Source organism: Pseudorca crassidens, chromosome 4, assembly GCF_039906515.1.
Source record: "Pseudorca crassidens isolate mPseCra1 chromosome 4, mPseCra1.hap1, whole genome shotgun sequence".
Classification (NCBI taxonomy): domain Eukaryota; kingdom Metazoa; phylum Chordata; class Mammalia; order Artiodactyla; family Delphinidae; genus Pseudorca; species Pseudorca crassidens.
Genome location: NC_090299.1, coordinates 33,485,169 through 33,506,844, shown reverse-complemented (window position 1 = coordinate 33,506,844; position 21,676 = coordinate 33,485,169). Strand labels below are relative to the sequence as shown.

General features: G+C 42.5%; 1 protein-coding gene across 8 annotated transcripts in view; it reads left to right on the top strand.

Annotated features, from left to right (window-relative positions):
• Positions 1-5,368: 5,368 nt before the first annotated feature.
• NPNT (nephronectin) overlaps positions 5,369-21,676 on the top strand; it is a 75,847-nt gene continuing 59,539 nt past the window's right edge. For all 8 annotated transcript variants that reach the window (XM_067735411.1, XM_067735410.1, XM_067735413.1 and 5 more), the window contains exons 1-2: positions 5,369-5,583; positions 7,778-7,878. In XM_067735411.1, the coding sequence (XP_067591512.1) occupies positions 5,513-5,583; positions 7,778-7,878 (172 nt within the window). In that variant the 5' untranslated portion in view covers positions 5,369-5,512. The remainder of the gene's footprint in view (positions 5,584-7,777; positions 7,879-21,676) is intronic.

The window sequence follows — 21,676 nt, the reverse complement described above, 5'->3', positions numbered from 1 at the left end:
CAGCCATTCATGCCTATTTCAATTCTTCCAGTGATATTAAAATAGAATTGAAGGCCTATCAAACAAAGTCTTTCATTGTCTTTGCAGAATTCCTTGAAGATGGATGAGAATCATTGACAGTGAGTACAGTTGTCCTTCCATATCCGCAGGGGATTGGTTCCAGGACCCCCACGGAGACCAAAAGCCACAGATGCTCAAGCTCCTTAAATAAAATGGTGTAGTACGGTTGGCCCTCCCTTATCCGTGGGTTCCCACATTTGCAGATTCAACCAGTGGTGATCCGTCTTCAGTTCCATCTTTGTGACCACCCTATTGGCCTAGTGTCCAGTCTCTGCAACGGACATGCGCAGTCACTGAACTCAGGTTGTTCCAAAGCTATGGTTTGCCATCTGGCATATTTGGTTCTCCCTGTCTAAATGCAGTTTACCAATCAGGGGTCCATTTTTACCAGCCACATAGCTACACAGTTCACAAATCACCTTATCGGGTTGCCAGGGGAACAATGCTAAAAAGTTAACATAAGGTCAAATTCTCATGAAGGATGGGAAAGGATTTTGTTAACCGTTTACCCACATAGAGGTTTCTGTCAACTTGACTGTAATGGATTCTTTTAATGTATTCCTAGATTGTACTTACTAATCATTTATTTAGGGCTTTTGCATTGATATTCATATCTGTACATGTGTGTATGTTTGTGCACATATGAAAAGGCTATTTTTTCAGGTGTAGATATCAATGACTTCTCAGGAATAATTCGTAAGCATTTCTTTTTTGATATTTTAGAGGAATTTAAATAGTATTAGAATTATCTGTTCTTTGAAGGGGTGGTATGCTCTGATTGTGGTATAGCTACAGCTGCTGTGTGTAGGCTGGAAAGCTTGTGACTCATGTTATTTTGTAAAATTATTACTGTGCTCGCTTGGAAGGTACAGTATATCCAGACAAAAGGAATATCATTATAGAAAATAAGAATGTTAGTATATTTGCTGCTCCTTGTTGCTTTTACAAGGTATCTTAAGAAAGGGATGGCCTCGGGGAAGAACTGGCTGTTTTACAAGCAGAAATGTCAGGAAATGAGAATGTCCAGAAATTTTGGGCCTCCCAGGGTTGAAAAAGACAACTGCTTTTATGCCCTGAACATTAATATAAATATATATCTGATCCCTGTGGCAAGGATCAGAGTAAGGGTGTGGCCCTCCCAAACAACCCTATAATTTCAGCTAGCCTCAAGGTGGTCTCCATTAAGATGAAAGAGTAAGGTATGGACACGAGGAATCAAAGAAATAAAGCAGGCTTAAGAACTAGGACTAGAAAAGACTTTGGTTATGTTATCTGCACAAGGAACTGACTGGAAGCAATTAGATCAGAAGTCTATTAGGGTTTTAAGGAGATCTTAAAGCCACAGAAACCATGAGTCTGGCCTGAAAATGTGGTCTCTCTTAGCTCCTTAAAAGCAACACTCAGGCCTTCAAATCTGTACCAGTAGAAAAAGAACTGTCAGTGATGTACAGTCCCCAAGGAAGGCATATGCTCCAATAGTCACTTCTGATGTGGCCCTAGAGGATGGATGAATGGACAAGGTAGTAGAAGCAGGGGTGACCTGATTGTCTGACCCTCCCTCTGCTGCCAGAGAAGAGCATCTCCGTAATTCTTGCTCACCTGGGGTCAAAACTGCTGTGAAGGGCTTCCCTGGTGGCTCAGTGGTTGAGAGTCCGCCTGCCGATGCAGGGGACACGGGTTCGTGCCCCGGTCCGGGAAGATCCCACATGCCGTGGAGCGGCTAAGCCCGTGAGCCATGGCCACTGAGCCTGCGCATCCGGAGCCTGTGCTCCGCAACAGGAGAGGCCACAACAGTGAGAGGCCTGCGTACCGCAAAAAAACCCAAAAAAACAAAAAACTGCTGTGAATGAGCAGCTGTGTGTTCCTCATCCTTCTCTTTTCTTAATAGGATTTTTTGAAGCAGTAATCCTGTCCCTGTGTCACCACCGCATATGGGACAGGAGGAACAATAGCTTGCTTAACAGCTTGCCTGACACTGTGAGAACTTGGTAGAGAAAACACATTTTCTCTCTCCTTTGCCCGAACACTACCGCTACCCAACACCCTCACTTTATCCTGACTCTGCTCAAATGACATCTCCCAGAGATGAACATATCACTCCACCTAAAATCACAGCCCATCTCTATCACCTTATCCTTCCTTTACTCTATTTACACCTTTATCCTCTCTTTATATCACATATTGTCTTGCTCCCCCAATGCAATGCAAGCTCTTTCGGGGCATGACTTTGTCTTGTTGCTGAAGTCCTAGCACGTAGAAATGGCCAGTACAGGGTAGGCTTTCAATAAATATTTGCAGGGGAAAAAAAAAAAAAAGACTAAATAATTAAGAGCTTCTGATTTCCAGGTATTGGAAGTTGTGTGCGCTTAGTTCTATTTTGCCGTTTATCTGTATCACATTGTAACCAGCAATAGATGATTATTTGTGTGCAAGGAAATTGGGATTACTCCTTGCAAGGTGGCATTATCTGGTATGAAACCTAACCAAAACATACTACCGGAAAAGTACAGATATTGCTAAAAGCTGTTTGGTATGGTTCTTTCTTATTTTATATATATATATATTTGGCTGCATTGGGTCTCAGTTGAGGCATGCAGGATCTTTCCCTGTGGCACGTGGGCTCTAGAGCATGTGGGCTTAGTTGCCCCTCTGCATGTGGGATCTTAGATCCCTGACCAGGGATTGTTCCACGTCCCCTGCATTGGAAGGTGGATCTTAAAAACTGGACCACCAGGGAAGTCCTCTTGTTTGTTTTTAAGACTGAGATAGTGAAATGTCACTCCCATGGGAACCCCACCTCTTTTTTTGGAATGGGCACTGGTGGTCATAATAGCAGCAGATTACCCAGTTAGACCTTGGAATTCCTTTAGAGTCTCCTCACTCCATGATTCAACAAAGACTGATATAATTAGATACGGCTGACTCAAGGGAGAAGCTAAAGTTCACCAGGCAGAATTTAATCCAACCCAATGCAATCTATTTAATATTTGCTGAATTTAAGCTTTGTGCCAGGCATTGTGCTGGGCGCAAGGGATACAATGACGACTGCCCTTGCCCTCCTATTGGTTAGATTAGTGTCTCGAGGGAACCTAGATTTGGTAGAGAAGCAGTTCCACCACAGCGCATTAAGAGTTACTCTAGGGGACGCATAGGGCTATAGAAGCACATGCCACAGGCACGCGAAAAATCACAAAGGCTTCCTTCCTGGGTAACTGTCAGCTAAGCTTGGATCCAAAGGGTAAGTGGAGAGTGTCCCTATTTAGAAGGAAGATGCTGATTCACTTTGCTGTGAAACTAACACAACATGGTAAATCAACTATATTCCAATAAAACTTAAAAAAAAAAAAAGAAGGAAGATGGACTGTTTTCTAGACCAAAGAAAATATATGGAAAAAAGAGATAGGCAGAGGGGGTATTACGCACTTACTCCAGACATTTGTCCTGTTTTCACCTACCACTCATCCTCCTTTCGTTCTATCTCCAGTTTTTAGCCTGTAGGTTAGCCCCTTTCTCTCTAATCACCCATTGCTCAAGCCAGGAACCTATAAACAAAGAAAATGGCTAAGGAGGAGCCACTGAAACCTGGAACCAGGCCTACGTTACACTTACAAAAATTTGATTTTCTGCAGAAAAAATATTTTGACTCCTACATTTTTAGAAAGATCTGAAATGGATGACACCAAGCTGTTTGCCTAAAATAATGTCCCAAGCCTGAAATGGAATGGATATTTCCTGAGATTAAAATAGAAACTTGTTTTGCTAACAGAAAACAACTTGGAAATCAAAGAGTCATTTAAGTTGAAACCATTATTTTTCCTTTTCTTGCAGAAAATTCCTGTGTTTATACACACTAAGAGATAGAGATAATGAGGTCCCTCTTCCACAGAACTTTCCATTAAAAATTTAAAGTTGGAGAAATCTCAAAAAAACAATAAAGATGGGGGTGGAGTTTGTAATGTAACAAACTCATTCAGTAAACATTTAGGAGCACCTACTACATGCCAGGCACTGAACAAAGAAACTTGCCCTTGTAGAGTTTGCATTCTAGCAGAAAGAAGACATGCAAAACAAGAAATAAGCAAATTATATAGGAAACTAGAAGATGAGTGCTTTGGAGAAAAGACAAATTAGAACAGGCAGGGACAGGTTGCAATTTTAAATAGGGTGGTCAAGGTTCGTCTCCTCAAAGAGGTGACATATGAGCAAAGACTGAAGTGAGAAAGGGAGCCATACCGATATCTGGGTCCAGGCAGAAGTAACAGTCAACGGCCCGAGGCAAGGGGCATGCCTGGAGTGTGGGAGAAAGGCACGGAGGCCATGGATTAGAGGAGAGGTATGGGAGACCAGATCACCGGGCTGGGCAGTTATTCCGGGTAGGGCTTGGGAAGAGTGGTGACTTGATTGATGTTTTAACGTGCATTTTAGGTTAATCACTGAGTGTTTTCATTTGAACACAGTCCTTTTATAATACATTTTACTCTGCAACAACAGAACAATGATGGTTCAAAATGGTTTTCTAAATGATCTACGCAGTATCGGGCACCACAGGACTGCTAAGTAGTAACCGCCCTCCCTCTCCGGGGGACACGTGCCCCTAAAAGGGCAGCCGTTGCTCTCCTTCTAATGTGCTCAGTGTTGAGCAGGCAGAGATGGAAACAGTCTGCACGTCTCTTCTTCAAAACTCGAAAAAGAAGCCAAGCATTTCTTTCGCTTGGTTACAAAATTTTTTAAAATCTGCCTCTGCCAACTCTGCGGGAGAAGCAAACTCCCGGAGTTTGCCTTTGCTAATTTGTCCAAGTCGTGCTGCGCTTTCACTACATGCAGACACTGCTCAGCTCCAGTCCCACAAACCTCTCTCATCTTGGACTTCGCCCTCCGGTGAAAGCTGCGGCTCGCCCCTTCGGTCACCACCTGCTCTGAAGGAACCCGCGGAGCGCGCACCTCCGCCCCGGGCCCCTTTCCTCCCCGGCTCTGCCTTTCCTGCCGAGCACCCTGCTCTCTCCAGCCCAGGCCAGGCTTGCAACTTTCCTCCCAGCCTGGCGCTCACCCCGCTTGGCTGGTCCCCAAGAGACGCTGCCTTCCCGCGGCGCCCCCGCCCCCCGAGCTTCCCGCAGCCGGGCCGAGCGCCCTCACCCCTCACCCGGGGCCCCGAGAGCGGCTAGTCGGGCGCACGCGCGCCCCCCGCCCCTCCCCGCAGGCGGCGCAGCTTCCCCTGCAGCACCTCCCCTCTCGGGGAGGGAGCCGGAGGGGGCTCGGGACGCCGCGCGCAGACCTGCTCCGGCTGCGCGCCGCGCCGCCCTCCTCCGAGAGTAGCAGCAGTAGCCGCGGCGGCCGCAGGGGTTCCCGGCTGCCGCAGCTCCTCAGGGGAGCCGAGCGCGCCTCCTGCGAGCCCAGCACCCCCAACCTGCTCGCCGCGCGCAGCTGAGCCGCCGCGCGGGACTCGTCGCCCAACATGGATTTCCTCCTGGCGCTGGTGCTCGGGTCCTCGCTCTATCTGCAGGCGGCCGCGGAGTTCGACGGGAGGTGAGTCGGACCCCGGGGCGCCCTCTCCTGCTCGTTGCAGCGCTAATTTCACACCGCCCTGGGGTTCCCCCTCTCTGCTCTCTCTCCAGAAGTTGGGCCACCGCACAGCCTCGGCGGGAGGAGAGCCGTCGAGCCGCCCTCTCTACCAGTGGCTGCCCGAGGCCTGGAGGGCGCGCCCCCTGCGAGTCTGGGAACCCGGCCACGGCTCCCCGGGAGAGGCTGCGCGGCGGCGCGAGCCGCCCATCCACGGCTCGGCAAAGAGGGCTGGGAGAGAGGGGAGGCTCGAGCCGGGCGTCTGGGTTCTGAGGGCGCGGGTTAGCCGCCCCAGAGGAGGTGACGCGCGGGACATCTCTTGGCTGGGAAACTCTCGCTCTTGGTTTAGACAGCTCTGCAGTGGGGAAACTTCTAGGTGGTCGGGGCCAAATCCCGGCTGGGAGCTGTCAGGGCAGCTCACACAAAGGGTGGGGAGAGGAAGCGACTGGGCTTCCAGGGAGGGACCTGTTTGCCTCCCCACTTGGTTTCCTTGGCGGGGGTGGGGAACTTTGCGTGCGTGCGGGTGTCTGTGTGGTGTCTGTGTGTCTGTACGCACACACAGCTCCCGAGACTTAGGGCGAGCCTGACTCCTGCGTGCTCTGACAGGTTCCAACAACCCAAGGCTGTGCTCCGCTCCGCTGTCACTCAGCCTCTCCTCCCGCCTCTGCGCGCGGAGCCCTCTTCCCCATCGCCGGATCGGTTCCCGCGACTGTGTGTGTGCGTGTGTGTGTGTGTCTGTGTGTGTGTCTGTGTGTGTGTAGGGAGGGCGTGCTCGGTTACCCCACCTCGGCGCAATTGCAGACCAGAGTCGCCCCGAAACGAGGCAGGAGCAGCCAGGAGAGTTTTTAACTTGGGTCACACCGCCCTGCAGTCGCCCTCAGGCAACGACCGGCACCCACACTCCCGCCCCCGCGCAGCCGGAAAGACTGCCGCACCTGTTTTTCCTGCAATCTTGGAACGAATCAATTCCACAATTGATTGGTTTTCTTCTACCTGGAAGGAACGGAGGGAAGCCAGTGGAGCGCTGAAGAGAAGAAGCGCAGCCGCTGGTTTACCACCTGGTTGGAGGAAATGGAAAGTTCGTGGTTATTTGTCCTTTGGGCTTGGGGGCATAAGGGGGAGATGAAAGGAAGGGGAATTGAAAAGATTAGGGAGCTAAAAAAAACGTGGGTAGCGGCCAGAGGCTGTTTTATTTTATTAAAGTAATTATTTGCCCACATTCGTGTCTGTTGTGCGTTTCTTTGCACTCATATTTGCAACAAGAAATACATCACATGATTATGTATAAGATTTCCATACAGCCTTAAAAAGATGTCTAAAACAGACAATTAAAATATTGACCCTCTAGGGGGAAAATGTCATTGAGGTAGGTGTGAATCTAAACAACGAACCGATTTACCAAATAAGGTGTCAAAGTGGAATCTGGTAGTAAATCTTATCCTGAAATCGAGTGCTTGCTTTAGTCCTTATTTACATTAGAGAGGACGGTAACACGAATAGTTGATGCAGGAAAGTTTCAAACCACAAGGACACTTGAGATGTTAGCTACACTTTAAACTCTCCTTGGTTTTATTTAGTCTTCTTTCTCAAGTACATTATTTTCTGGGAACTTTTTCTGAAGAAGAGTCATACCTGGAAAAGAGTTCTGTTTCATTTGATTTTGAGAAACCCCCCTTCCTTCTCCTTCCCACATGTACCTGTTATATAAGGCAGAAAAAATTTTTCTTTCTGCTTTGACATGTCTTACTTAATACTTTTCAGTTTACAGTGTATCAGTCAAAACTGACTTTCCTCTCAGGAACAGGTGTGGGCCTTTGAGGAATCTGTTTTATTTCAAGCTTCAGAAACCATCCTATGAGTGGCAGCCTTGAGAATTCTTGGTTTTAGCTGGTGCTCTTTCCTTGTAAGAAAGGCTCTTCCCCTCCCTTTCCCACCCCCCTACTCTTGGGCGGTTGTATCTGCGTTTGTCTGATGTTTGAAATTAGATCATGGCAGAACTATTTCCCTGAAGGTGTGTTATTGTTTTATTTCTTCAGGCATGAAGGAGTTCATAGAAAGTTGTTGGGTGTGATTAAAATTTTTTTCCAAAGTAATAACAAAGAGGAAATTATTTTTAATTTCGAAAGTGTCTTTATTTAATTCGAATCTTTTTGTTTGGTAGGTGGCCCAGGCAAATAGTGTCATCCATTGGCCTGTGTCGTTATGGTGGGAGGATTGACTGCTGCTGGGCCTGGGCCCGCCGGTCCTGGGGACAGTGTCAGCGTGAGTATCACCCCTGGGACTTCAGCTTCCTTTGAGGGCGGGCTGTCCACCATCCGTCATGGCTTCGCTCTGCACATCGGAGGGCTCATTTATGAGCAAGGCTTGGTGGTGTGGTTCTGATGGAATCTGCAGTCCCTGACCTCTTATTCTGCCACTTTCCAACCTGAGCCACCTGTAGGAAGGTGCCAGTTTTGTTATTCACAGAGAGCCACCTAGGACGCTCGTTTTAGCTTTTGTCCCCCATACCTCCAGCTCTTGTTTTCCCATCAGGCTTACTCTTCCCTTTGCTCTGGGCTCTGAGGTGGAAGTAAGATAGTGAGTCTAGACTGTATTTACACTAAATAAACTCTGAACCTTGTAGCACTTATAAATTCCTTACCATGGCTGTTGTATAAACTGGCCTATTTGTAAACCTTTTTTTTTGAAGTGAGATGGTATTGACTGGCTTCTAAATGGACCACCCAGTGTAATCCAATAATACCTCTGGAAAAAACCCCATCATCTTTAAGTTCCATGAGTAATCGACATCACGTAATAAGTACCCAATCAGAACACTGATTTTTATTTTACATGATCACAAATGGGTATTTTAATGGTAGAAGTCAGAGCCACATCCCAGAAGTTTGAGAAATTCATTCCCAGCATTTTATCTGGATCTTAACATTTTATCCCACTCTCCCTAACAAAAGAATCCACAAACTACCAAGTAAATTTCCGGCATATCTTTGGAGCACAAGGTTGGCATGTCTGGTTAGATAGTGGGAACTGAGTTGGGTGTCATATATCCCAGTGTTTACTGCTGCTGAGAAAGGGCCTTAGAGAAATAGGGAAGGATAGTTAAGTCTGGAGCTGGAAAGGGAGGAGCCTGCCTTAGAGAAGTGCTGGCAGGATGAGGAATCAGGTAGATCCCAGTTTGGAAAGCTAGGCACTCCCTCAGCTATTTCAGTCTTTGAGAACTGTGCGTGATGTCTGTCCTTAACTTTGTGAAGGAGGGAGAGTGACAGTCCCAGGTTGACCTCTCTGGTTAGGGATGGAAAGGTAAAGGGGACTAAAGTTTGTCTACCTGCTCCCTGCAAGCCACTGGGCCAGACGTTTTGCACAGTTGGGTCATTGCTGCTTTTTATAAAGGCAGATGGTGGTAACTTCAGTTTTCAGTAAACAAAAGAACTAGGTTAAGTTTCTGTGCTCCCACTGGTTGGTCTATTCCCGTTGTTTTTAAGGGAAGATGGTCAACAAAGAAGAATGGTACCTGGTGAAATAAAGTCTTATGCCACAGGGCCAGAGGTATTTGCACAGCTGGAGGGCACAGGTGTGGAATTTGAAGAGCAATCCGGTGTTGATAAGCAAAGGGTGAAGAGAGGATTCTTCTCTTGACCCAATACACACATCTCTCCTGAATAAAAAATAAGTAGTTTCTTTGAAGGAAGGGAGACAGTTTCCTCCTCCTTCACTGCCTTAATTTTCAGGACACTCCCAAAGCAAATGTTGCAGTGCTTTGGGTGTGCACAGGCCGCCAGCCCCACCCAGGACAAGGCTGCCTGGCAGAGTGCCCTGAGCTCAGTGGAGTACACCTTCCATGAAGGCAGCGTGTCAGGGCAGTCGGCAGAAGCACGCGGAGGAGTATATTTGCACTCTGCCAGATGTGCTAAAAGAATTCCGCGGAGAAAACTCGATCTCTTAGAGGTTCATCACCTGTGGAATTCCCCAGAAAGAACCTCTAGGAGCTGTTTTATGTCTCTTTACCTCGGAATTAAATTTTCTCTAATATATACTGGCTTGGCAGTTCTGAATTTGAATGAGTTTAAAGACCTTTGAAAGGTCCAGTGGCTTTACAAAACTTAAACATCCAAGTGATTTCCTAGCGTTCCACTTTCTGCACAGTAGCTTTCCCAGCAGATATGGGACACTATTCTATTATTTTCTATCCCTTCATTTTGATTCTAAAAGACTGCACAGTGGTCAAATATAGTATTGGATAGTACTTATCTTTTCCTTCCTGTTACTGAATCCGAGGAAGCTACAACATGGCATGAGGTAATTACTGAAATGGTAATAAACGCGTAAGGTGATCCTGCACAGATCACAGTTTACCTTAGATTTGGTGGAAGTTTGAGAGGCAGCATAATGGAGGGAACGTGGACTCTGGAGCTAGATTGCCTGGGTTTAAATTAGTTCCACCTCTTATTAGCTGTGTGACCTTGATCAGGTTATTCAGTCCCTCTGGGCTTCATTTTCCTCCTCACTAAAATGGATCTAAAATAGTACAATACCTCCTAGGACCACAACACGGCTTAAGTAAGTTATGATTTGTAAAGCACGTGAAACTACTGGCACAGAATAAACACTGTTTTGTGTGTTTGGTGAAATTAAAGAAATATAAAGGACTACTGCTACTGACAGTGTTCTGGGATGGGACATACCCATGCTATCAGATTCTTTGTTCTTTAGGCATGATATATGCATTTTTGCATTTATACTGCTGAAATAAAAAAATGGTTCCAAGGTTCTGTGTTGCAATAAAACAAAATGCCTTAAACTAAAAAGGGCCAGAGGGATCTTTACCATTAATATTACAGATGGCAGAGTTGTAAAAATGAGTTCACAGATGGATGCTGCCTTGTCTGTGTTTTATTTTTGCAGAACCTCAGATGGTCCAAAAGTCTCTTGCCAGTTCAGAGATCCCCCTGTCTTTGTTTTGCTGTAAACAGGTAGAGGAATGTGGTCACCTCAGAGTGGGAAGAAAGAATGGCGGCAAAACGAGGCTTGTCGGGGACAAATGGAAAAGTCCTGATTAATTTTTAAAGAAACCTTTTGTGAAATTAAAACCTTTGTCACTATATTTATTCAAGGAAAGTACCTTGCTATTCTTTAACAGTTACATCTGGTAATGGATTACCTATAAAAACTCCAAACAGCTTCTGGGAAATCTAATGTGAAAAATGTTTTTGCCTTCCTGACCCTTAGATAATCTCAGAGTTCTCTTTCCCATGAGGAGCATTCTCCCTTCCTTAGCAAAAGTGCCCTGGTTCTCGTTTTTCTGAATGATTCACTTTGGAATTTTCCTTCAAATCAGCACAGCAAAGCAAAAGGAAACTGTTCCCACCTGCATGTAGAAGCTCCCAATTTATCCCTTAGAAGATGTGTAAGTTGGGGGAGACCATACCCTCATCGTACTGTTTGTCAGGTCTCACACCCTAGAGCACTGACCCTTGGGTGAGTGTTTACCTCCGTTTGGTTGAGCATATGTGAGACATATTGACTCAATATTGTGTGAGTCGAGTATATGTATTTACACAAAACATGCTGCGTTTCATTTTCACTTGCTGCCCCCCTTTCCATAGACTTGTTGGGAGAGGACAATGGACATGGCAGGGGGCTTGCGTTGCCCAGCCTCTCTCCTGCCTCACCAAGTCCACCCGCAAAGCCGTGTTCAACCAGACTTCCCGCCCTTCCCTCTGGGACTGAGGAAGGAAGGACCAGAGCTGCTACCCAAACAGGCACAGGAGCTGTCCTTCTGCCTCCCGCCTGTGCCACCCAATATTCCCGCCCCACTGGGGAAAGCATGACCTATTCCAGACATAGGCAGGTTATGTTTTCATTGTTCTTTTAGAGATCATACCCGTACCTTCTTTCTATCCTTTGATTCTTTGTTCTGTGTTCTTGACTTATAAACAGATCTCTACATGTTGAGAATTCAGAATTGGGTTTTCCAGTTAATTGTCTTGGGCTTTACCTTTATTGACTATTGATATGGCTCTTGATTGTAAACGGGAAATTTCTTAATATGTTTATAACACACCGATGCTTCCATATTTACAGCACACAGCGCCTTAATCACTTAGATTATCACAAAATACCTGTAGTTATTCTATTTAACTTCCTTAACTTTTCCATCTTGTTAATGGCACATTTCATTTTAATTATTTTAACAATTTCTCTACTCAAGTGGAGATCTCTGTAATAAAGGTTTCTCAGGGTTTGTATATCTGATTTTAAAAAGCCATGTATTCCGTGGAAACAGTTCTTAACTAAAAGCACTAAACAATTAGGGACAGCTGAGTGGAGCCCTGACTTTTGTACCTGATTAGCCATTTAACATTTCTCAGCTGCAGTTTTCTTATTTTACAAGTGGATTTCTAAGGTGCCCTGCAGCTCTAAACCCCATCTGAGAACTTCCTTAATATTGAAAAGGGTATATAGGATCTAGATATTGCATTTCTGTATGGTTGTCTTTCTGTTTACTTTACTTGGACAGTTGGCTCTATATGTGGCTATAACAGTAGTGTTTCTGTTGAAAGCACTTTGTAAAGGTATGAAGAAAAACTCAAAATACAACTAGTTCTAGGTTTCAACAAAGCTGTTCAGTTCCTGAGTTCTTTGGCTGTCATTGAGCAATTTGTGGTTTTTGAAAGAATTTATATAAATTAGGATGGTTTTGTATCATTTTTCCTTAAGACCAGGCAAAATGCAGGTGTTTTGTTGTGTTTCTTTGGAGATTTTGTTGAGAAGTGAAACCTACTCCCAGAGTTTGCTTTGCTTTATTAGTTCTAAACCTCATTTTCTCCTCCCTCCTCTCTGAAGTTAGTAAAGGCTACAACTGTACAATTGCCATGTAAAGTGAAAATTCTGGATTTTTATCAGCGCTAGATAAACTTACAGGTTAGTGCAACTTAAGGGCTGAGAAACAGTAATTCATTCTGAAACTGTTTTGGAGTTGTCAAATAATTTCACTTGGATAATGTACCTTATGGCTAATGATCGTGGACCACTAGAAAGAATGATGAACAAAGCATTGAATTATTTATTTCTGTATTTCAAATGAAATGGTTATTAGTTTAAGCAGAGAATTTTGATTTGGTAAGTGAAACATTTAAGTGTTCACTTCATATTTCATTCCTTATTCATATCTGGGTTCAGAAATCAGCCTCTTAAAAGAAACATGATTTTTACATTTTTGCTCCCTATGTCGGTCATTGATTTCCTGTCCCTAGTCACAAAAGTATATAGATTACACCCTTCTTTGATTTTTTGGATTTTGAGTACTTTCTTTAAAATAGTTAAGAGTAAACAAGAAATATTGGAAGTGACTTTTTAGAAAAATTTTTTTAAATTTATTTTATTTATTTTTGGCTGCATTGGTTCTTCGTTGCTGTGCACAGGCTTTCTCTAGTTGCAGGGGGTGAGGGATACTCTTCATTGCAGTGTGCGGGCTTCTCATTGTGAGGGTTTCTCTTTGTTGCAGAGTACGGGCTCTAGGCACACAGGCTTCAGTAGTTGTGGCACTCGGGCTCAGTAGTTGTGTCTTGCGGGCTCTAGAGCACAGGCTCAGTAGTTGGGGCACACGGGCTTAGTTGCTCCGTGGCATGTGGGATCTTCCCAGACCAGGGCTCAAACCCGTGTCCCCTGCATTGGCAGGCGGATTCTTAACCACTGTGCCACCAAGGAAGTCCCTGGAAGTGACTTTGAAGGCCACACATAGTGTTCCCCTACTGTTCCTAGTGAGTGCCTTTCCATTAGTAGTGAACAACCATGGCAACCTCCACTGGCCATGAATCAACATTTTATAGATGAAGCAGGTTTTTATATCCATACAACTGTACACGCTCCAGGAGTAACTGGGAATCTCAAGGCAGGTTGTGCTGCTCAGAGCCGTGTTGAAGATTGCCAGCAGGTCCCAGGCCAGCTTAATGGAGCTGAGCACGCTTCACTGTCTTAATGTTTATCAGCTTCCTCCTCTAATTTTGGGGTGAGAATGCAAAATCTCATGTTTTATTTTTTGAGGTAGGAATAAATGCAAAGCAGTGGACAATCTTATAACTACTTTCAGCGCTAAACCTGAATCTCCAAATCCTTAGCAAGTCTGTTTTTTGATTAAGATTATCCAACCACCACTTTCCATGAAAAGGTTAAGAACAGCATGTACTTTGGGTGACTTCAAGTGGTCTTGGAATGCAGATTCCAAACTAGAATCAGTGTTGAAGAAGTTTGACCTTTTTCCATAGGTAGTTTTGGAGTATGTGTCGTCTTGAAAGTTAAGGTTCACAGAAATTACCTTGTTCCTTCATTCTTTCCCCGCATTAGTACTGATCTTTATATCATACTGTTGAGAGCTACTAATTTCCTTAGATCCCCTCATAAATTAATCTGGGAAGGTCTTAACCTTTACAGACTAGAAAATTTTAGCACTTCTCAGCCTGGGAGGTCAGGTCAAATCAAGGGAAGCCCTTCAGTGGGCTTCAGCTGCTCCGTCTGCCCTCACATACCTGCCACAAGGAGATGCTACCTGAAAGCGCACGTGCGCGTACACCTGGTCCTGAGGAGCCGCTTCCAGCCCAGAAACAGCACTTTGCTACTGGGAAACTTTTTGATAAGCTTTGGAAAATGTAGGTGTGCTTCCCCCACCCCTTTCTGTAGCAATGGTAATGGTGGTTTTCATCCGTAGAATTCATGTTATATGCATTTTCTTTTTTTTTTAATCTTTATTGGAGTATAATTGCTTTACAATGGTGTGTTAGTTTCTGCTTTATAACAAAGTGAATCAGTTATACATATACCTATGTTCCCATATCTCTTCCCTCTTGCATCTCCCCGCATTTTCAGTCAGTTGAATCAATTGCTTGCTTTTAAAGCGAATCCAGAGATGCTGAGTGATTCCTTGCAGTTTCCTTCAGTGAGTAATGGAAGATATTCATCACAGGGGCTGCGCCTTCATCACGGGGGAGATGAAAGGGAACGAGAGAAGGGTTATAATGGTCTAATCCTCATCACTCCTCCCCTCTCCCACCACCATAACAGATACTTTTGCCCCTTTCCCACCGATTTTGTGCAGGTTTAAAAATTTTTCCCATCAGCCTTTTTTTTTTTGCGGTATGCGGGCCTCTCACTGTTGTGGCCTCTCCCGTTGCGGAGCACAGGCTCCGGACGCGTAGGCTCAGCGGCCATGGCTCACGGGCCCAGCCGCTCCGCCGCATGTGGGATCCTCCCGGACCGGGGCACGAACCCGCGTCACCTGCATCAGCAGGCGGACTCCCAACCACTGCGCCACCAGGGAAGCCCCTGACTCATTCTTTTAAATATGGGTGTATCATATCTCTTTTAAATAGGGATGTACCATAATTAATTTTAAATTAATTAATTAAAAAATCCCCTATTTATGTACATTTAGGTGGTTTTCAATGTTTTGTTTTTACAAAATATGCTGTAGTGAATATCTTTACACATTCATCATCACTGTTATATACATACAGATATGGGAGAGATAGTCATCCTATTTTTATGTAAGTACAGTTGTTGAAGAGCTCTCATTTTATTTTTATAAGTTTTCTTATATGAAATATGTAACTTAAAGGTGATTAAATCACGGATAATACAGAGTGGAAACCTTCCATTCAGTCATTTTCTATTTTTGATTCCTTAGAAGATACCTTAAAAGACGAATAGAATGGACTTACTTCTATGTTTTTATGCCCTACCTTGTGTGGGAAAGGATGTGAAGTGGCTTCCAGGAATGAATGCAGTAAAATAGGAAGATAGAATTAACAATGGCTAGAGGAAGAAAAAAGGATAGAATAAAAGATAAGATGTTGGGAGGCGAGTTAATAAGCGCAGATATGTAAGCCATAGGATTTAAATTAATGTTTCATAATTATCTCTTAGTTGCTGCTAGCCAAAGGAAAAAGGGAAGTTTCATTGCTTATATAATTCATGTTGTTTGTTGGGGAAAAATCAAGCCAGTTATTTGGGGAAATTATGGCTTTTCCCACATATAGTACTGAAAAAAGACTTTCATGTGGTCTTCAGAGAGTGGGGTTGAATGATGGAGTGGAAGGGGCTACAGCAACGTGTTTATCATGAAGCAAGTGGTGGTTTTGTAAAGCTGTTCATAGAAGAGCCTCCAACCTAAGAAGAGACCCTTACTCTAGAACTGCAGTTCATAGAAAACTATTTTACAAGCAGCTTCAGAAACGTTATACATACTTAGCTTTCTGATGACTCAGCTTGATTCAGCCCAGAATATCTAGCAGTGATGGGTGAACTGTATAGTACAGGGCTTTGGGTGGACAATTCCAGGTTAGACAAAAGACAGTGTCAAGTTAGGATCTCTGACAGTGTCAAGTTTGCTGTAATATTAATTAAAAGCTAGTCCATATATTTTTTCTTTTCTTTTTTTTTTCAGCCCATGTATTTTAAAAATCAGTCAGCAGTTGATGGAATTGGTACCCAGAGGCATTGGGAATGGAATACAGATAGGTGTCTCCTAGGATCCAGTATTAGGAGGCTCTGCAAAGAAATCAGTGGGAGAATTTTTTTGTATCAATTTTGTATGAGTTATTATTTTTGTATTCATTGAATATCAGTATGAAAAGTCATTACCATTTTGTATGTACTTACTCATTTTCATGCAAATTATAACTTGGGGTAAGAGGTGAGGCACAAACATGGCTTCCAGGCATCATTTATCCTACTTACGCTGTTACTTGGAGTAAGGGCCAGTGAGCCCAGGAACAACAAAATCTTTGACCAGTGCTCATTTCCCCAAAGCTCCTGATTGTTATAGGTGTGCAAAGGAGCCCAAATGACCTTAGTTTTTTTTTTTTTTTTTTTTTTTTTGCGGTACATGGGCCTCTCACTGTTGTGGCCTCTCCCGTTGAGGAGCACAGGCTCCAGATGCGCAGGCTCAGCGGCCATGGCTCACGGGCCCAGCCACTCCGTGGCGTGTGGGATCTTCCTGGACCGGGGCACGAACCCGTGTTCTCTGCATCGGCAGGCGGACTCTCAACCACTGCGCCACCAGGGAAGCCCAGACCCTTAGTTTTTTTTTTTTTTTTTTTTTTAATTTATTTTTGGCTGTGTTGGGTCTTCGTTTCTGTGCGAGGGCTTTCTCTAGTTGCGGTGAGCGGGGGCCACTCTTCATCGCGGTGCGCGGGCCTCTCACTGTCGCGGCCTCTTGTTGCGGAGCACAGGCTCCGGACGCGCAGGCTCAGTAGCTGTGGCTCACGAGCCCAATCGCTCCGCGGCATGTGGGATCTTCCCAGACCAGGGCTCGAACCCATGTCCCCTGCATTGGCAGGCAGATTCTCAACCACTGCGCCACCAGGGAAGCCCCCAGACCCTTAGTTTTTATTCTAGTTCATCTGGATCTCATGGAGGGCTGCTTTAAATAAGCCACTGGGGCCTGAATAGACTCAAAGCAGAGTCTCATGTCACCGTCCAGACACAAACTTAACTTGTTTTCACTGGAGTATGAGGAAAGGTTAATCCTCATGCACTCCTGAAGCTCCATTGGCAATGGAACCTGAAACTCTGGGATACATATGCCCTAGGAGAATCTCTCTCTCAAAAAAAAGAAAAAAAAAAAGAAAGAGAAAGGCTCAACAGGATGTGTCTGGAGAGGGCCCCAGTAAGTGCCCCATCTCCTTGGGAGAAACAGAGAAAGGGACTTTGAATGCCTTTCCCCAGAGATCAGCACCAACCAAGGATCTAACCTGTCCAAGAATTGTCACCCTATATCAACCTGGAGGGGAGCCAAGGAGTTTACATCGCCAGGGCCAAGATCTTACATTTCTTTGTGAGAATAAATAAATGATCAGTTCTCAAGTATAATAGAATGTAGCCAAGATAATTTCGCTTGAAAAAATTTCAAAGTAATATCAATCGCTGACCATAGAAAAATACTGTAGCATAGGCCTAATGTGATTGACAGTGCATCCCTGGGAATCTACCAGAGAAAATTGGTTTCAAAATGTATATCTAGTTACTTAAAAATCGTCAGTGTGTTACAAGGTATAGAGTTCAGTTAAGTAATATCAAATATAAAGAAATTTATATTTGTGCATTTTAAATTATATTTAGTGCATTTTAATGCACTAAAGCTTCATTTTCCAATTTCATCACGTAATTACTACTAGTGCCTAGTTGAGATAATTATGGTCATAATATAAATACTAATAAAATTCCTAATAAAGCCAGCATAAAAGAGTACGTTACAGCCTAGATGTGATAATGTATTATTATGTATGGTAAAATAGTGTAGATATCCATGTGTTATTACATATTCTTTCATAGATAGTCTCAAGAATTTTAGTTTTAACTTAGCCTGATGAAACGCTGTTAAGTCAATTTGTTATTCTTACGTCTGATAGAAGGAAAAAGAGATATGAATAATCAAATTGGTTTCGTAGCTTTACAATATAGTAGTTGATTTTGTAGAAGAAACAGTTTTTCTCCAAATTATACTTAATTAGAAGCCCTCATTTTCTGCCATATATTAACCAAAGGCTGGAGACAGCCTTGGTAGGTGTTAGATGCTGGGGAAAGCCAACCTGAGACTAAGAATCTGCTGTAGGTGATTTGCATGAGGATAGTCTAGAATCAAATACATTTTAAAACTGAACACTTCATTTAGTTAGTATCTCTTTAATGGTCCTGTAGATTAATGCTATAAATTCTCCAAAACTGACATTGTTTTCCTATTATAACATCGTCAGATCACAAGGTTAAGGTTGTCTTTTGTAAATATTACTGACTTATTCTGAACTTTTAGGAACTATGTCATCACAGTTTAAATTTGTGCTAACGTACACAAAAGAAGAAACTATTAGACATTTCTGGATTTATGCTTACTTTGCCAAAAACAGTGTTGTTTTTCAAAAATCTCTAGCCTTGTTTTTATAGATCAGAGTTTTCAAACTCAGTTTCTATGAAAGATCCCTAAATGGTCAAAGGTGTGTGTTTTTAGCACAGAGACTAACTCCTTGGATAGATTTTCCGAACATAAGCTTCCTGCCACCCAAAATATTTTTCTAAAGCCTTTGTTACCTCCTATTTTATTTTAATGTTGATTTTGTAGGTACTTGGTAACTGTCTGCCAAGGGCTTTCATGCCAACAAATAGCAAATAATAGAAAAACACAAATTGCAGCTCATGCTTAAGTGTGTGTTTTTTTTTTAAATGTACGTGGATGTTTAGAGTTGATTTTGTATTATATAACTTACTGTGGCAATAGTTTCTACTGGGTAAATTGTCCCAAGCTCATCTGATTATGTAAATATTTCGTGGTGTTTCATATAGATAATGGTGGTTTCAATTTCTTTTGTCCCTTGGATTGAGTTTTTAAATCAAAACTCAATTGAGTTTTTACTGATGAATTAAAAGGTTCATTGCATCTTGGTGTCTATGTATGGCCAAAAATTAGGATATTCCCCTGTATAGTTTATTTCCTAATTAAGGCAGAATTGTGTTTTTTTGAAACAGGTAAATTGGGGGAGAAAATATAAAATTATGAAGAAATGATTTGTAGATTTGTTAAGTTTTCTGTTCTCTGATCTTGTGTTGAGGTCTGATGAATGCTATAGCTTTAATGCGTATAAAGCAGTAGACTGAAAGTTGGGGTCATCCAAATTCTTACTCAAAATGCTATTCGTGGGTGTGGGATCTGTTGTCCTGGATGTTGGTGTTACAAACATGCAGAGTTGGAGAGCTGTCTATGAATAGAGTTTGCCAGGCTAATATTAACTTTTTTGACAATGAGAAATATGTGAAATTTAGGGTTGGGGTATGGAGAACATCTTAGAGTTACTTTTTTCCTAGCTAGAGATTAGGGTTAGAAGGTAGAAGTACAGCGTCAGGGAGGACCATTCCCTTTCATCTATGTACCTGGCATTTATCACCTGGAAAGAGGTGCCTGTATCATGTTTAAGAGACTGTCTGACGATATGCCAGAAGATAGGGATGCCTTTGGCTAATAAGGAGGCTCAGTTCCTTTGGGTTTCTTATCCCTCATTTTCCCTAACTCTGTCCAAAGCCCAGGATGGACTCCCAATCTGTAACCTGTGTTTAGCAGGCAAGAAAAGTCATCCCCGAATAGTTCAGTTTCTTTGGTTTATATTAGTCACAATTTTATAAAATCATTAGGGTGCTTATGATCCTTAACCATGCCTGATAATCACTGAGACCCCTCAGTAGAGCGTAGTGTCACTGAGAGCCCTCAGGTGAACTGAAGCAGTGGTCTGGGACAAGTTGCAGGAGAGAGTTCTACAGTTGTGAATTCTCACCAAGTGGCTTTGCCGGTGAGATTGCATGTGTTAACCACTGTGGCTCTTTACAGTGGCTGTCGGGAAGCAGGTTATCAGGAAAAAATGGGACAGATTTTTCTGTATTATGTGCTACTAATGAATCCATTTTAGTGCTTTTTAGTGGGGTTTATACCACAAAACAATACATGTAGGGCATTTATTTTTGGCAGCTTTCACAAAAAAACGTGGTGATGGTTGCCTATGAAAATTTCCTTACGTGTCAATAGAGAATAGATTCCAGAAACTTTCTGGAAATAATCTTCTCCATGTTTAAAATTGCTTTGATTTAAAATGCAGTTTTGTATAGTTTTAAAATGCAAATTTTAGAATATGGGGCATTGGCTAAAATTTCATGCTAAGAAGTCTTACTTAATGGCTATACATACTGATAACATAAAACTTGCTAAATCTATGTGTGTCAAGGCTGATTTAAGTTAAGTAAGAGAAATGTGACCCAACTTAAGATATTATGAACAAAAATAAACTATACAGAACTGTTGGATGCTTGGTACTAACGTAACTACTTAGAAAACAATGACGTTTGCTATTCTTTATTAGCTTGTTTTACCTCTGTTTAAAATCATTTAATATTTTTTCTTGATAAATTAGATTTTTCAAAATTGGCATTTAAAGAGTATTAAAGAAACGGTATCCTTTTATATTTTTCCCTTCTCATACATAACCCTAGTCATAAACAGTTTTCTTTAATATGTGATCCAGAATTAATTTGCAATTTATACTTTGATTTATTTTCAGCTTTTTGCTTAGATTGTACCTGATATATTTCATTACTTTTATTTAAGAAATGTATCAACATCAAGATATGGTGAGTTCTTTTAAAGTTATAAACCTAACCAACATACAAAAAAACCTCTAACAGGCAAATGTAATGTGTACCTTTAAAAGTACAGAGCAATCATTCTGGATCGATAGTTAGATTATTACTTTAATTGAATCAAATTGGACTTAGAATTATTTTCTCCTAATATTACCTAAAAGAAGACTCCATTCACCTAATTTTAAATTACACAAATAAATACACAAATGGAAAGTTAAAAGTCTTTCCTCTTTAAAGCATATTTTATGCTTTAAAGAGGAAAGACATTAATCCAAAAGAGAAGTCATACAATCATCTCTTCCCTTACCTCTAGGATCTCTAGGTTGGTCGAATGCTGACCATTACTAGTAGTGTTTCAAGTTTCTTCCATTTACTTTCATTAAAATGGGTAATTTACGTATCTTCAAGTGAAATGGCTGAGCTTTCACACTAATTCTTGTTGCTATTGACAACCAAAGCAGCCATGCAAGAAGAAAATGCTGTGGAAGGAAAGAAAAAAAAAACCTTAATATTTCCTCCGCAAAGTTGGAGAGAAAAGGGAACACACAGTATGTAAGAAACAGGTAAGTAAAGATATATCAATTTAAAAACTACCAGACTTGGTTACTAATTTATCAAAAGTTTTAATTTTTTTCAGATATTTTGTCCAACACTCATTTAAATAAAAGGATACTGTCTCTTGGAACCAAAAATTAATATTCTGAAAATGAAAAATTGGATTGGAAGGTACCGTGTCACAAAAGGTCTGAAATACTTTAATTTAGAATTTGAACTATGAAAGAATAGCACAACTTCAATTATTGGTTAATATTTTTGTTACAAAATGTTTTTTAATGACAAAATGGTGACTAAAATATTACTATTTTGAACATGTCCTAGATTTTTT